This window comes from Pholis gunnellus, assembly GCF_910591455.1.
Source record: "Pholis gunnellus genome assembly, chromosome: 7".
Taxonomy (NCBI): Eukaryota; Metazoa; Chordata; class Actinopteri; order Perciformes; family Pholidae; genus Pholis; species Pholis gunnellus.
The window spans coordinates 10062896-10076305 of record NC_136533.1 but is presented as its reverse complement, the minus strand read 5'-3'; the positions used below and the strand labels follow the sequence as shown (position 1 = coordinate 10076305).

Here is a 13410-nt window from a genome sequence, read left to right as displayed (position 1 = left end):
TAGTTTGAGTCTGTATGTTCTATGTTTTATAGAAGAGTAAATCACACACCTATTGTATATACACTACAGTAGAGTGTAGGAATAAGTACTCAAAACCTTAATTTAGGTGAAAGTACCAATCTAACAAACAACATTACAAGTGCATTCAAAAGTGTAAAGAAAATAACAAATCTACAAAATGCACTGAAAGTATTAAATGTGAAAGAACTTAATAACAAGATATTATATTATTTGATGGTTGTACTCATTAAATTGTTATTTAACTATTGCAGCTGGTCCAGGTGCAGCTAGTTTTAGCTATGTTATCTACAGTTGTTAGTTTAATCCAGTGGTTCCCAACCTAAAGGGTCACAATATACATCTGGGGAATTGTGAAGTATAAATTAAGTTTTTTAATTTATCAAAGTAATGAATTTGAAGAAACAAAGTTCTAAAAGAGACAAAAACATAGTTGGTAGTTATCGGTCATAAAACCAAAATCACACCGTAGTGTTAGTAAAATTAGTAAAGCTTGAGAACATTAGAATCCACATTTAGGGAAAATTTACTTTTTGCTTCATTACATTTATTTGACTCGGTTACAATCACCTTACTTTAGATATTCAAATGAATAATACAAAACACAATCAAATAAATTATGATGTATCATTATGGATAACTAAAGATAAGACTTGAAATTCACTATAGCTACCCAGCATTATAGTTTAAAAATAGCCAACCAGCTGCAACACTAAAGCTATGTATGCATCCATAACTACAGCCAATCATATAATAAGCATTATGCCGACCTGGCCCAATCTACATAATGAGTACTTTTAATGTATCTACTGTAAGTTCATTTGGGTGCTTTTGTACTTTTATTAATGAACTTTGAATGCAGGACTTTTAGTTGTATCAGATTATTCATACATTGTGGTATTCTTTTTACTTCAATAAAAGATCTGAATGCTTCTTCCACCACTAGCTACACTACCAAACAAACTCCTGCAATCGTCTCTCCAGTTGTCCTTAAAATGTTGTGGGAACTTAAATCCTTTAACAGTCTTCGTTAGTCATATTTCCCACTTCAAACCATTCAGTGGATATGATCACAATAGTACAGTGTGATAAATTGTCCTTTTGTTCTATATCAATATTAGTTTCTTGTAAATTAATACATTTCGTGGTATTAAGCACTTTGAATCAGCAATCATATGGATTGAATATCTGACACAGAGCCGGCAGTGAACGCCTCTCAGAGCGGGACAGTGTTAGAGGAACAGGAGGAGGACGAGGACGAGGACGAGGAGGAGGAGGACGAGGAGGAGGAGGACTCTGTCCGACACTCAAGACTCAGCGGGTGAGTTTCAGCTCAGATCGATGCCTTCATAACGCACGTTTTCGTAAAACAACGCGATATTGCTTCTACGGCGACTTGCAGCGTCTCTGCGGGGCTCAGTGGTGAGTTTAGGGTCCTCATAATGTTGGTTGCTGCTATTGTTCCATCTGTCAGTGTAAAGCTCAAGTTGTGGTAGACTTTTTGACGTTTCCTAGATGTAACGTAACTTAATGTGACTGTCGGTTGACATTGTATGTTTTTTCACAAACTATCACGTTGGACTTATAGTTTAACGTTGCTGCTAAAGGTGTGAATTTAAATTCATCAAGTTAAACCGGATAAACGCAGATCTGCAGTAACAGTTACTTGCTCACAGTCTAACGTTAACTGACTCACATGAACAGTGACACTTTGAAGTTTATAGGTCTGATAAGAATAAGCTAAAAACGTGTGAAGCAAAAGGAAATCCCTGTAATATATTGTACAAAATGCATAGGAACTTAATTTAGACAAATATGCCCCTCTTTTTAATAAAGGACATTTGATAAAATGGTGCTATTAATAGATTATACATCATTTTTAAATGTTTCATGGAACAGTTATAAGCTATTTGAGAACATTTGGGTTGCCAGGTTGTAAAAAATCCACACACTTTGTCCTTTCAGCTTTTAAAAGGTGTTATACTAAATATTCAGAGTATTAATATAGCAGCAAACAACTTGTTATGTACAGCGAGTAATGTCTCCCTGATCAGAGTCTCTTTCTCTGTTGTAATCTGAGCTTCTTCATTCTTTTCTCGACATAGCCGGCCCGCCATCAAGAACGTTTTTCGTGCATGTTCGTGCATTTGAGCGTGCCCCACTAGTGAGCATCGCCGTGGAACCGAGTGCCCACCCTCTCAGCTCTGGCACCACTTTTAGCGTAGTTTGCACTGTTAGCACCATTACCTGTGAGCCGCCGGCTAAGCCGTCGCCATGTTGAGAGCCGTTGAGAGGCAATCAAAATGATCCCAAACTTGTACACATAGCACCTTTAAACTGAGGTCAAACTGGCCTTTTGGTTCAGAAGAATTCAATGGTTTGCTTCAAGGACAAAACGAGATTCATGCTGGAGGAAGATTAGCACAGCCTGGCAACCCAAAACCTTTTCTTGTTAATGGCTTACAACTAACCAATAAAGCATTCGTCAATCAAGTATTAACATAATTAAAGCAGTCACAGAACCATTTATAAAGGGTGTCTTATTAAAAAGTAGTACTTATATATTTTTTCTGAATTATTATAAATGAGTTATTAATTGAAGTGACCACACTCAGGGATGGTGCTCTTGAGAAGAAACCGTTTTGTCCGCTGCACAACGCCTCCTGTGTTCATGTGTTTCAGCCACACAGTAACATATTTGTTGACAAACATTTCCCTCGAGTGTCATACCATGAAGTGGGTGACGACACCTCGGAGACCCCGGCCAGTTGTAGTCGTCATGCAGTCGTACAATAGTACACTGTCATGAGCACACAGAAGGAGCTGTTTTCATTGCACAGCAATATCTGGCTCTCGTCAGTGTCCGTTTATTCTCTTTATATCGGCTGAGTGCAGCTGTGTGAGGAGCTCCCTCGATGCCTGTCATTGTGTCCCAGTGTGGCTCTGACCCTGCTCCAATGTTGTGTAAACACCAGGCTCCGCTTGACCAACCCGATGCATCATTCTCCAATTTCCTTCAGTGTCATTTTTAACATGCCGTTTTTTTTTTTTTTTCTCACCAGTTCATCCGTTAATCCAGCAGAGTCACGATGGAGTCTCACAGGCTGAGCGGCTCTCCGGATGTCAGGATGCAGATGGGCTACACGCAGCAACACGGTCCCAGAGGCAGCCAGGACAACATGTTTGGTGTCAGGGTGCAGATCCAAGGGATCAAAGGCCAACCCTACGTGGTTCTGAACAGTTCTGGCCAGGAGACCCACCGGGACGTCTCAGTTATCACTCACCAGGCGGGGTACAATCCTGGCATGGTGAGGAGGTCTGTGGAGGAAAGACCCTCTCCCTCTGAGTCACAGAGGACTGCTACCTCCTCCGTGTTGCATTATCAGAAACACCCAGAGATTCTGAGACCTTATGACCCTGACAGTAATAACATGAACTTAGTCCTTCCTTCAACAGCTTCAGTCGCTCGACCTGGACAGCTAAACGTCGGCGTTCATCCTGAGACTGCTAATGCGAACACACCCAGGATCCCTCTGCCTGCCGAGGGCCCAGTGGGAGACCAAAGTGAGGTGGCCTTGAACAAGACCCCTTATTCAGGTGGACAAGTCCCTGCAAGGTCCCCAAACTCAGTGGACAAGGAGTCCTTCTTATCTGTTGGGAATCTAATAAGCCAGTTTAACAGCAGCCAGCGGAGGGGAAGGGGAGGCCCAAGGAACAGGTTGCAACCAGAGCAGTGTCGTAGGTCACGCAGCGTGGACAGCAGTCGAAACTATGACTCCTCGTCGTCGTCCTCTTCCTCCAGCAGAGCGTCGTCTCTGAAGGGCGTCAGGGGCGAGAACCCAGGTGGGATGTATCCTCCGGGGTCAGCCAGGGCTCGACTCCTCGGCGGAGAAGCCCCTTTGCCAAAAGAGGAGAACAAGCCCAGCCCACTGCTTAAAGGACATCATGGAAACGACACGATGTCTCCACATGCTGCAAAATTACTTCACAGAGCAGAGAAACCCTCCATCTCCAGGTCATTCAGTGAGCAGACTGATGAATCCGATGAAAGATATACACAGGTAAAAGAGATTTGTGCCAAGGTACAGTTGCCATTTAAAGGTGTGTATTTATTTGCTGTATATCTCCTAACCAGGTGACTCCTGATCTTCTGAAAGGACAGCAAGAACTCTCAGTGGACCCACCTGAAGACACAGAAAAACAAATGCTGTTCACTTACCTCAAGGATGGGTAAGTGCCCCTCGGTCCTGACTTCATTTAGTTATTAAAGGAAGGTGGACAAATGGTTGGTTGCTTTCTTGCCAAGAGGCTGCAGCTAGATTAGTATAAGAGCATTAGTGCAAGATTTAACAAAAAGCTATATAACATCAGTTAAATAGAATTATTTAAAAAAAAAGACTATGGCTTCAAGAGCAACGTACCAGCACCTCTAAAGCTCACTAATTAACATGTTTAATTTTCTTTGTTTATACAGACAAAAAACCAGGAGTTGTTCTGAACTATTTCGTGGCCGGGCGCAGTAATCATCAGGAGTCAAATAAAGATATAACGTGGTAATTAGTGAGCTTTAGATGTGCTGGAAGGCAGATTCTTTTACCTTTAGACAGAGCCAGGCTAGCTGTTTCCCCCTGTACCCAGTCTTTGTGCTAAGCAATGCTAACTGGCTGCAGCGTCATATTTATAGTACAGATACAAGATTGTATCAATCTGTTTCCAATTAACATAAAGCAAGTTCCAATAAACAACTTTTTCTTGAACACAATCTCTCTTCTGGAACCTACAGACACCTTTTGGTGATTAGCTTGTAGTTGTGATCATGCAGTGCAGTCAGATAAGGGGGCTCTGCTCCAGCTGCGTGTGCTCACGCAGCGGTCAGGAATGCAGAGCATGTACTAGTTTCCACTGATAAAATAACTTCTTCACATGGAATGTTTTTATGATCCATCAGTGGCTTTTTGATAAATATGTGCTGAAGCAGAGCTATTATTTAAAAAAACAAAAAACACGCCGTATACCTATGGCGGGTCACGCCACCGCCATGTCTTTGAATAGCAACTGACTAAATCAGACGTTATCACTACACCATGTCAGTACTGTTAGAGTGTTTGTGAAATATTTGTCTTGCTTCTCAGGACGGCTGACGATGACTCCACCACTCATCAGAAGAAAGTCTCCCTGCTGCTTGAAAAGGTCAAGTGGAAAGCTGCTGAAAATGTGGAGGAGGAGAAAGCGTGTGTTGGAATGAGATGTTTGCCAGTCGGCCTGATTTAACGTTTTTGTCTGAAACTAACGATGATGTTGGGCGTCTCCTTTTTCACACATGTAGGATTATGCAGCTGAGGTGAAGCTTTTGCAGCACAAACAGGCAGCGCTGGAGAAAGAAGTGTCTGAATTAAAGCAAAAACTGGAAACAGAGATTAAGGTCAGTGCAGTCCCATCCTGCTGATTCACCTCTGAAACATTCACTATTCCAGTGACTGATGATGTTGTTTTGGTTGGGCAGAATGAAAAGACTCTAGCCAAGGCTTGTGAAAAGGCCAGGACAGAGAAGAAGAAACTTCAGGAAGAGTTGGCCAACAGTCAGGAGGAGCTTTACAAACTCAGCGGCAGACTGGCTGAGATCGAGGCCGAACTTCAGTCCACCAAACAGGAGTAAGGATTTGACCTTCAGGTCGTTCACAAACTTTACAATGAATCTGCCATGTACAAATATGGAAGTCTTATCAGCTTAATGAGGGCTTCCAAAAAGAATGGTGTCTAATTTGAATCCCCCAAAATGTCCTCCAATAAAGACTAGCCTGTTATTGGCTAGCGATTGATTGGCTTCAGGAAGTCACTGCACCCGGCCTAGTCCAGCACATGTGGATTAAACAAATGAGGTATAAAGTGTAAACAATTGAGCTTTAGATGTACTGGTAGGTGGATTTTGTTATTGTTAGCTTGCGGTTTCCCCTTGAATCAAGCCTTTATGCTAAGCTAAGCTAATCAGCTTCAACTCAGTAAGAAAGCGAATGAATGTTTACCTCGTAATGTTGAACTATTCCTTTAAATGATTCTAGTGTCGCAAAACAAAGTGTGTCAAACAGTTTGATTTTTTCCAGGGATAGCAAATGAAAACGTTTTTAAATACAGAACTAAATACAGAACTTCTGCTAATACTTGAAGTTTATTCAAGTGAACTGATGAATGATCTGACGGAGGTCATTTGACTGAAAGCAGAGTCAAATACCATTTGGATTAAGCGTGCAGATATACTTTTTTTGTTATCTAGTCCCATCAAGCACCTTTCTAAAACGTTCAAGCATGAGAAGCGGCCTTCTTCTCTTGATCTAAAATATATGTCATATTTCTGTCTTTCGTGCATATTTGTGCGCGTTGTAAGGCTGAACCAGATGAAGGCAGAGAGAGAGAGATCTAAGACGGAGATGAAAGACCTTCAGCAGCAGCTCTCTGAGATGCATGATGAGCTGGACCAGGCCAAGAAGGTCGAGGTGATTAATGCAGATAAAGAAGTCCTTCTGGAGGTAAATTAAACCACATGAACAAGACACACAAATGAACAGCAGCTGTAAAGCTCCCCCACGGGACACGAGGTAGTGACGTAGTGTCTTGATGGATGTCTGTCAGGATATGGCGCAGCTGCGTGGGGACTTTCAGGAGATGCTACAGGTGAAGGAGGAGCAGGAGGAGGTGCTGCACCGCAGGGAGAGGGAGCTCAGCGCCCTGAAGGGGGCGCTCAAAGAGGAGGTGGAGACTCACGATGCATACATGGGCGCTCTGAAGGATGAATATGAAAATGAGCTTGAAAAGCTGCTCAGGGATTTAGAGAGGGCTAAAGAGGTAACAGTGAAGACTTGGATCTTGTACTATCTCTCTTTATTTCCAAAAGCTAAAACACGTTTTCATCGTTGACTCCTCCGTCCTGTCTCACAGTGCAGTGCCCTGCTGGGTCGAGACAAGGACGAAGCAGAGGAGGAGAGAGGCACAGCTCAGGTGCAGTTGAAGGAATTGAGCCAGGACAGAGATCAGCTGAGAGGAAAGGTGCAGGAGCTGCACAACAAGGTGGATCAGCTGAGTCTGACAGCTCAAGAGTCTAACGCCACAGAGAGACTGCTGGAGCAGAGAGCAAGGCAGCTGGAGGTGAGACAACTGATTTCCTTATCTTTGTTTATAGATGTTCTTTTCTTCTATTCTGCCATCTTCTTTGGATATGCCATGGTTTTCCTTATTCTCCCAGAGGGAAAAGCAGCAAGTTGAGGAAGCGCTGACGGATGTGAGGAGGAATGAGGACGAGATGTGTCAGTCTAACCACCTGCTGCTCACTCGCTTGGAGGACGCGCAGGTAACGCCAGTTTGCTGTTAGCTTTAAGGAAACCGCTTAGTGGTGTCCTCGTGGTCTAAGATGCATCACATATAACTGCTTTTTACTTTGTTATATGCCATCCCGTCTCCTCACACGTTTGTACACCATGAACCGCCTTTCTTAGCCATGCTTAGAAGCTCACAGTTGTCGCCGTTTTCTTTTTGTGTTTTCTTTCCCAGAGTAAGCTGACCAAGCTAAATCATGAGCACAGGGACCTGAAGGAGAAACTCAAGGAGGAGAGGAAACAAATAGAGGAGCTGTGGAAGACAAAAACTGAGCTGGAGGATGAGAAGAGGCTGCAGGACAGGACCGTGGAGCAACTGCAGAGGAAGGTGAGAGGTGTACCTGGACTATTTTTTCAGCTTTTATTTAATCTGTCATCTCAACCCCATAAGATCAGCCGAAACAGGTGATATTTCTTGTGCTCGGATAGTCTTGTCCATGCACCCAAAGAGGTCCACTTATCTCACTGTAGAAACCCTTTGTTAATCCTCAGATGAACACCATTATGGAGGAGTGCGACGCGTCTACAGAAGTACTTCAGGACCAGGTTGATGAGGCCAGAGAGAAGAGTCAGAGGGAGTTGGACGAGTTGCGGAGACAGCTGCAGGAAAAGGGAGCAGAGCTGGAGAAATCCCGTCAGGCTGCCAAAAAACTTGAGGAAGAGGTGTGGTCCTCATTGTCTCCCTGAATCACCAGCATGTGGCTTTAACTGCCCGAGTCACCAATAAAATAAAATGTCAACACGAGGTTGGAAAGGAGTTTGTTTTTCTTCTTCTTCTTAATGGATCTTAAAACTATTTTTTACATTTTCAATTCAAGTTTTAGTGCGAGTTTAAACAGAGATAGCAAAGTAGTCACAGATGTGTTACAAGACTTGAATAAGACTGATGGACCATTACCTAATAGCAGATGCTGCATGTTACCTTATCTTACGGTGTGTTTGTTCTGTGGTCTGTTATGAGTTCAGCTGCTTCCTCTGGAGGAGGATCTGCGGCGGTGTCGCAGGGAGCAGCAGGAGGCCCAGCTGAGGGGCCGGCAGCTGGAGCAGAGGGCGGAGGAGCTGGAGGAGAGGAACGCAGCCACGGTGGGCGAGCGAGAGCGCCAGGTCAAACTCTTGGAGGTAAGAGTCTACGCAGCTTAGTATTGCACTTCCATAATGTCGGGGGACTCGCAAGAGACAGATTAAAAAAAGAAGACAGATATCTTGACTTTCAGTTCCTAATATGGGTCAAAACACTGGGACCTAAATTTCATCTTTCATTAGACCTTCTCTGACTGGCCATCCCCACTTTGCAATGCAAGGTTTTTGTTATATATCTGTGGTATTCAAGTCCGAGCTGACCTCTCAGACTTCCCTCCAGAGCCACAGAGGACACTACACAACTTCACAGCCTGAATAATAACCATGACTAGTAAACTGAATACAAGGTATAATCAGCGGAGTGCCTCTTTAAGATGCTGTCAGTAACATAAACAGGCATCCGAATAATAGGTATACTTTGTCCCAGTGCAGGATGTAGAAATGAAGATACATCGACATGAACACTTATCAATTGTTGTTTATGAATGAAAAGAGAAATAAATAGAATAACTAGAGACCATCTTGAGGTGCGATCACACCATTGACAATGCAAAATCACTATCGCTGTGACGAAATCCATCCAAAGACATATAAACACCTGGTAAAGTACTCAAAACTGCTTCTGTGGTAGTCCCAGTGTCTCCAGGACATTATGCCATGAAGACACACAAAGACTCACAAGGTGAAAACAATCTGAATCTGACAGGTTCTTGTACAACTTGTGCAACTTGTGCAACTGAAATAAAATATCTCTGAGTTCACAGTAGATCTCGTCCTTTAGTCGCATTTAGAAACAGAATCTTCCCAAAGTGGAGTTATTATAAGTTTAGGTAATAACAGCAACGTTTCCTGGCATAATAATAGTCTGTATATATATGTTTGCTAAAAAGCTACAATTCTAAACTGATGATCATCTGGAGCTGTCCATTAGGAACTGTACTCACTCTCAGAGCACTCAGTCCAACATGCTTCAGTTCACATGCTTTGAATCAGTTCAGGTGCCAGTATTTGCACTCAACTTTTTCCTGTGAACTATAAGGGCGCTGAAAAGAGCCACAGCAACAAACATCTCACAGCTCAGCAATGTTTGTCTTGCTGATGACAAAACATGACACGACGACACCAGCGCGATCACTGTTGACACTGCGTATCGACCGAGGAAGCTCATGTTTACTGTACAGAGTTATCAGACCTGTCTGGGTGTTCTCAGGAATCATCTTTCACCCTTCCCCCTTTCCACAGCTTTCTTCATGTACCCAATACCCTTTTTTTCTATCCACAGCCTCAAGACATGGATTCATCATGCCCTCTGTGCTTTAAAGCGCAATGCAGCACATTAACTTGATAATGGTATGACACGTTTTTCATGTGTTCCTCTTCTCTCAGGGACGCATCAGCCAACTAGAGGAGGATCTTAATGATGAGCGCAGCAGTGCTGACCGCCTGATGGAACGATTAGACAAAACCAAAGAGCAGGCAGGTTCACTCCCTCCCTCTTGTTTTGCATTTGCTAACAATCATAATTCCCCCAACTGTTCAGCTTGAAGACCCAGCCCTACATCTGTTCTCACTATAAACAGATTTTGGGCAGAGTACTCAGATTTCAGAACGCTCACTTTGTAACAGCCCTGAAACAAGACTGAACCGCACTGACTTCATATATGTTTATATCCTCTCTGATGGCGTCAGAAGAGCCTCACGTCCTCAGTTTGCCTGTGAAGTAGGCCACCATTCATGGGAGCAATGTGGTGCAGACTAATTGACACAAAACACAGTGCAAAGACAAAAAAAACAGCAAACTATTGTGAGCAGCTATTCACACTCCCTTCACTGGGCCTCTGGATGTTGTTAGAGAGGAAAGAAGCGGATATGGCGGCTCAGACCAGACAGCATTTCCTCTGATTTTAGGAGCTAAGCTGAACACTTTTAATTTAACCTGAAAGTGCCTGTGAACGGGTGCTGTTTTTTTTAATAAGGTTATGTTTTCAGTCAATATGGAAAACAGTGCGCATAGAGTTCAAGCCCATATTTAGCTCTATGGTTAGACATTGGCATAAATAATCTAATTCATGTTGATATTTATGAAAGATGGGATCATTTAACCTCTTTGAGTGACAAACACTTATTGAAATGAAGCTAAGTGAGAAGTTTAGAGGGTAAATGTCTCTTCAGTTGATCTGCTAACAACTCATATCTGAAACAGGACAAGAGGCTCTTTTTTTATAAGGTCTGTCACAGATCTGGGATCAAGAGGTTTATACTCAAATGAAGAGATGAGGAGGCAGCAGGGAGAGTTTCATTGAATTAGTTTAGGACAACAACAAAAAATGATACTTACAGCTTGGATTCAAAACAGGTCGGTAACAGAAGTTAATCCAACACGAACCATAGATACCAAACACTGAAGAAAACTAAAAGCAAGGCTGAAACGTAGAAATAAAGCTACTAAGGCAAACGACCTGACATCTGAGAAGAGGGAAACCACACAGACTAAATACACAAGGGACTAATTAACTAATGAAACACAGGTGAGATAATAAACAGGCGGGAATAAAACAAAGGAAGGAAGTAGAACAAGACATGACACTATCAAAATGAAACAGGAAACACGATACAAACAATCCCCCATACTCTGACAAGGTCACAAGACATAAAGGCTTGGAAACACGGTTCTAATCTCTAAAGGGACAGTTCAAAATTGTACTTAAGCACAGTACTTTTTTAAATGTTATATTTCACCCCTGCTGAAAGGTAAACTGTTTTCCTCCTCTCTGTGACAGATGGATCAGATGAGGAGTGAGCTGATGCAGGAAAAAGCAGTCAGGCAGGACCTGGAGTGTGACAAGATGAGCCTGGAGAGACAGGTACTGACCTCTGACCCCATGCAACGCCTGGAAAACAAAATATTATATATTGAAAAAGATAGACTGACTGACAATGGAAACCATCATGAGAGACGTCATATCACCTGTCATTGTTCCTGTTTCGGCTGCTCCCGTTAGGGTAACCTGGGCCCCGACCGATCCGGTATGGAAATGTTGTTTAAGATACGCATATTTGATTTGGCTTAGGTTTCGCATCAGATGTGCTTCCTGATGTAACTGCAGAAGCCCCCCCCCCCCCTCCCCCGGGTGGGAAACACATAAGGGCAGGAAATTTTTGAAACAAGAGACAGAAGTTGAGTACACCAAAATTAAACAGAAAATAAGAGAAACATAACCTTGGGTAGAGCGGGACGTGACATCTGGCATCAGATCTGGAGGACATTCAACAGCACAGATAGTCCAGCATCATTACTCTCTGCGGACATCTAAATGTTCTTGTAAACAAACAAAGTTTCTGGCACAATGCTGTATTTCTTGTAGATGAGTGGAATAATGCGAAACCATTGGCTGGACTTTGTATCGCGCCATTCGTTTCTTCCTGTTCTTTGACAGCAAAAACTCCCCCTTTACATTTTGTCAAATGAATGACATTCTTCTGTTTCATTTCCTCTGTCAGAATAAAGACCTGAGGAGCAGAGTGACTCATCTGGAAGGATCGCAGCGGACCAACCAGGACTCACTCGTCACCAAACTTAACAGTCGCATCCAGGAACTTGAGGAAAGGTTGCAAGGAGAAGAGAGGTGATCGCCTGCACAATAAATAATGACCTTTATGTCTCTTAACAAAACAGTAAATGTGGACAGAGCTTGTATTTACCAGCGCGGGATAATGGTTCCATCAGATACTTGATGGTAGCTGTCGAGCAGTGAACACTCATATCACTTTCCCTGTGGTTGTAAGAGTGAGAGTATCTCCGGTCTGAAACACACTAGGAAGGTGTTGAGTTACAGGAAGCTGCAGCAGCGACGTGATCTCTTGGTTGCCTTTTCCTCTCAGAGACAACAACAGCCTGCAACAAGCCAACCGCAAGCTGGAACGCAAGGTGAAGGAGATGAAGATGCAGACGGACGAGGAACACGTCAACCTGCAGAGCCAGAGAGACCAGGTAGACACGTCTTTAACCGCAGAGATAAAAAAAACGTAGTTATTAAGTAGTCAGGCGCCGCAGACTTGACTCGTGACTCATCATATCTCACTTTTGTGAACTCTGCAGCTGACTCAGAGACTGAAGACGGCGAAGAGGCAGATGGACGAGGCGGAGGAGGAGATCGAGCGTCTGGAACACGGCAAAAAGAAGCTGCAGAGAGAAATGGATGAGCAGATCGAGGCCAACGAGCAGCTTCTCGGCCAACTGAGTTCACTGCGGAACGAGATGAGGTGACCGCTCACCTTCTGCCCCTGAGTTTCTGCGTTTAATATGCGGTGTTACTTTAAATCAAGTTGTTCTTTAACTCTAGTCATTTCACTTCTGTGCATTAACAGGCGTAAGAGGAAATCTCCTCCTCTCAGTAGGACCGTGGAGGACGAGGGGAACGACGCGGATGACTTTGGATCTGATTGACTGGCATGACATGCTGTCATTTCTGGACTTTATTAAGAAATGTTGGACTTACAGGGAAGAAATTGATATCATAATTCAATATAACCCCTTTAACAAACTCAGGTGTGATTTCATGATGTTTCCAGTTGTCAAGTCTGACCTCTTGTGGCAACATGTATAACTACAATACCTGACAAACTGATGTTTTACAATGCAGCAGATAAACTTATTTACCTGTACTCATATTCATTAATTTGTTCATAAGTTATTCCTTTCCAGTGTGCGTTTATTTACAACTGTGAATCTTAAACTAATGAATAAATAAAATTAAGTTTGTACATCTCAAGAAACTCTTAAAAGAAGCAGCTTGTTTGTGCTGCGACGGCAAAAACAAATATGGAGAAATGGAAATAAAATATAAATCACAGCTCGTGAAACTTTGTGTGTCGCCGAGGCCGATAAGAGGATTGTGATGGTTTTGCCAGCGGATCAATGGTCTGTTCTGAGTGGCTGCGGTCG

General features: G+C 43.1%; 1 protein-coding gene across 3 annotated transcripts; it reads left to right on the top strand.

Annotated features, from left to right (window-relative positions):
- The first annotated feature begins 1237 nt into the window (after positions 1 to 1237).
- Positions 1238 to 13309, top strand: LOC306699201 (cingulin-like protein 1). 3 transcript variants are annotated; one of them, XM_079163739.1, is made up of 19 exons: positions 1238 to 1339; positions 3081 to 4079; positions 4181 to 4248; positions 5151 to 5208; positions 5345 to 5440; positions 5522 to 5670; positions 6401 to 6542; positions 6646 to 6858; positions 6952 to 7158; positions 7256 to 7360; positions 7561 to 7713; positions 7878 to 8048; positions 8352 to 8504; positions 9852 to 9941; positions 11246 to 11329; positions 11967 to 12091; positions 12348 to 12456; positions 12565 to 12728; positions 12834 to 13309. In XM_079163739.1, exons 2-19 carry the CDS (start codon positions 3108 to 3110, stop codon positions 12910 to 12912), a joined length of 3138 nt encoding a protein of 1045 aa, XP_079019865.1. In that variant the 5' UTR covers positions 1238 to 1339; positions 3081 to 3107; the 3' UTR covers positions 12913 to 13309. The 3 variants fall into 3 exon arrangements, with proteins under 3 accessions (XP_079019865.1, XP_079019863.1, XP_079019864.1); XM_079163737.1 differs by having other exon boundaries at positions 4154 to 4248; XM_079163738.1 differs by lacking the exon at positions 1238 to 1339 and adding an exon at positions 1346 to 1440 and having other exon boundaries at positions 4154 to 4248.
- Positions 13310 to 13410: the final 101 nt, after the last annotated feature.

Coding starts and splice junctions, on each gene's coding strand:
- LOC306699201 (XM_079163737.1), top strand. CDS start 3,108: ATGGAGTCTCACAGGCTGAGCGGCTCTCCGGATGTCAGGATGCAGATG. Junction 6,859..6,951: donor ATTTAGAGAGGGCTAAAGAG/GTAACAGTGAAG, acceptor CCTGTCTCACAG/TGCAGTGCCCTGCTGGGTCG. Junction 12,457..12,564: donor TGCAGAGCCAGAGAGACCAG/GTAGACACGTCT, acceptor TGAACTCTGCAG/CTGACTCAGAGACTGAAGAC.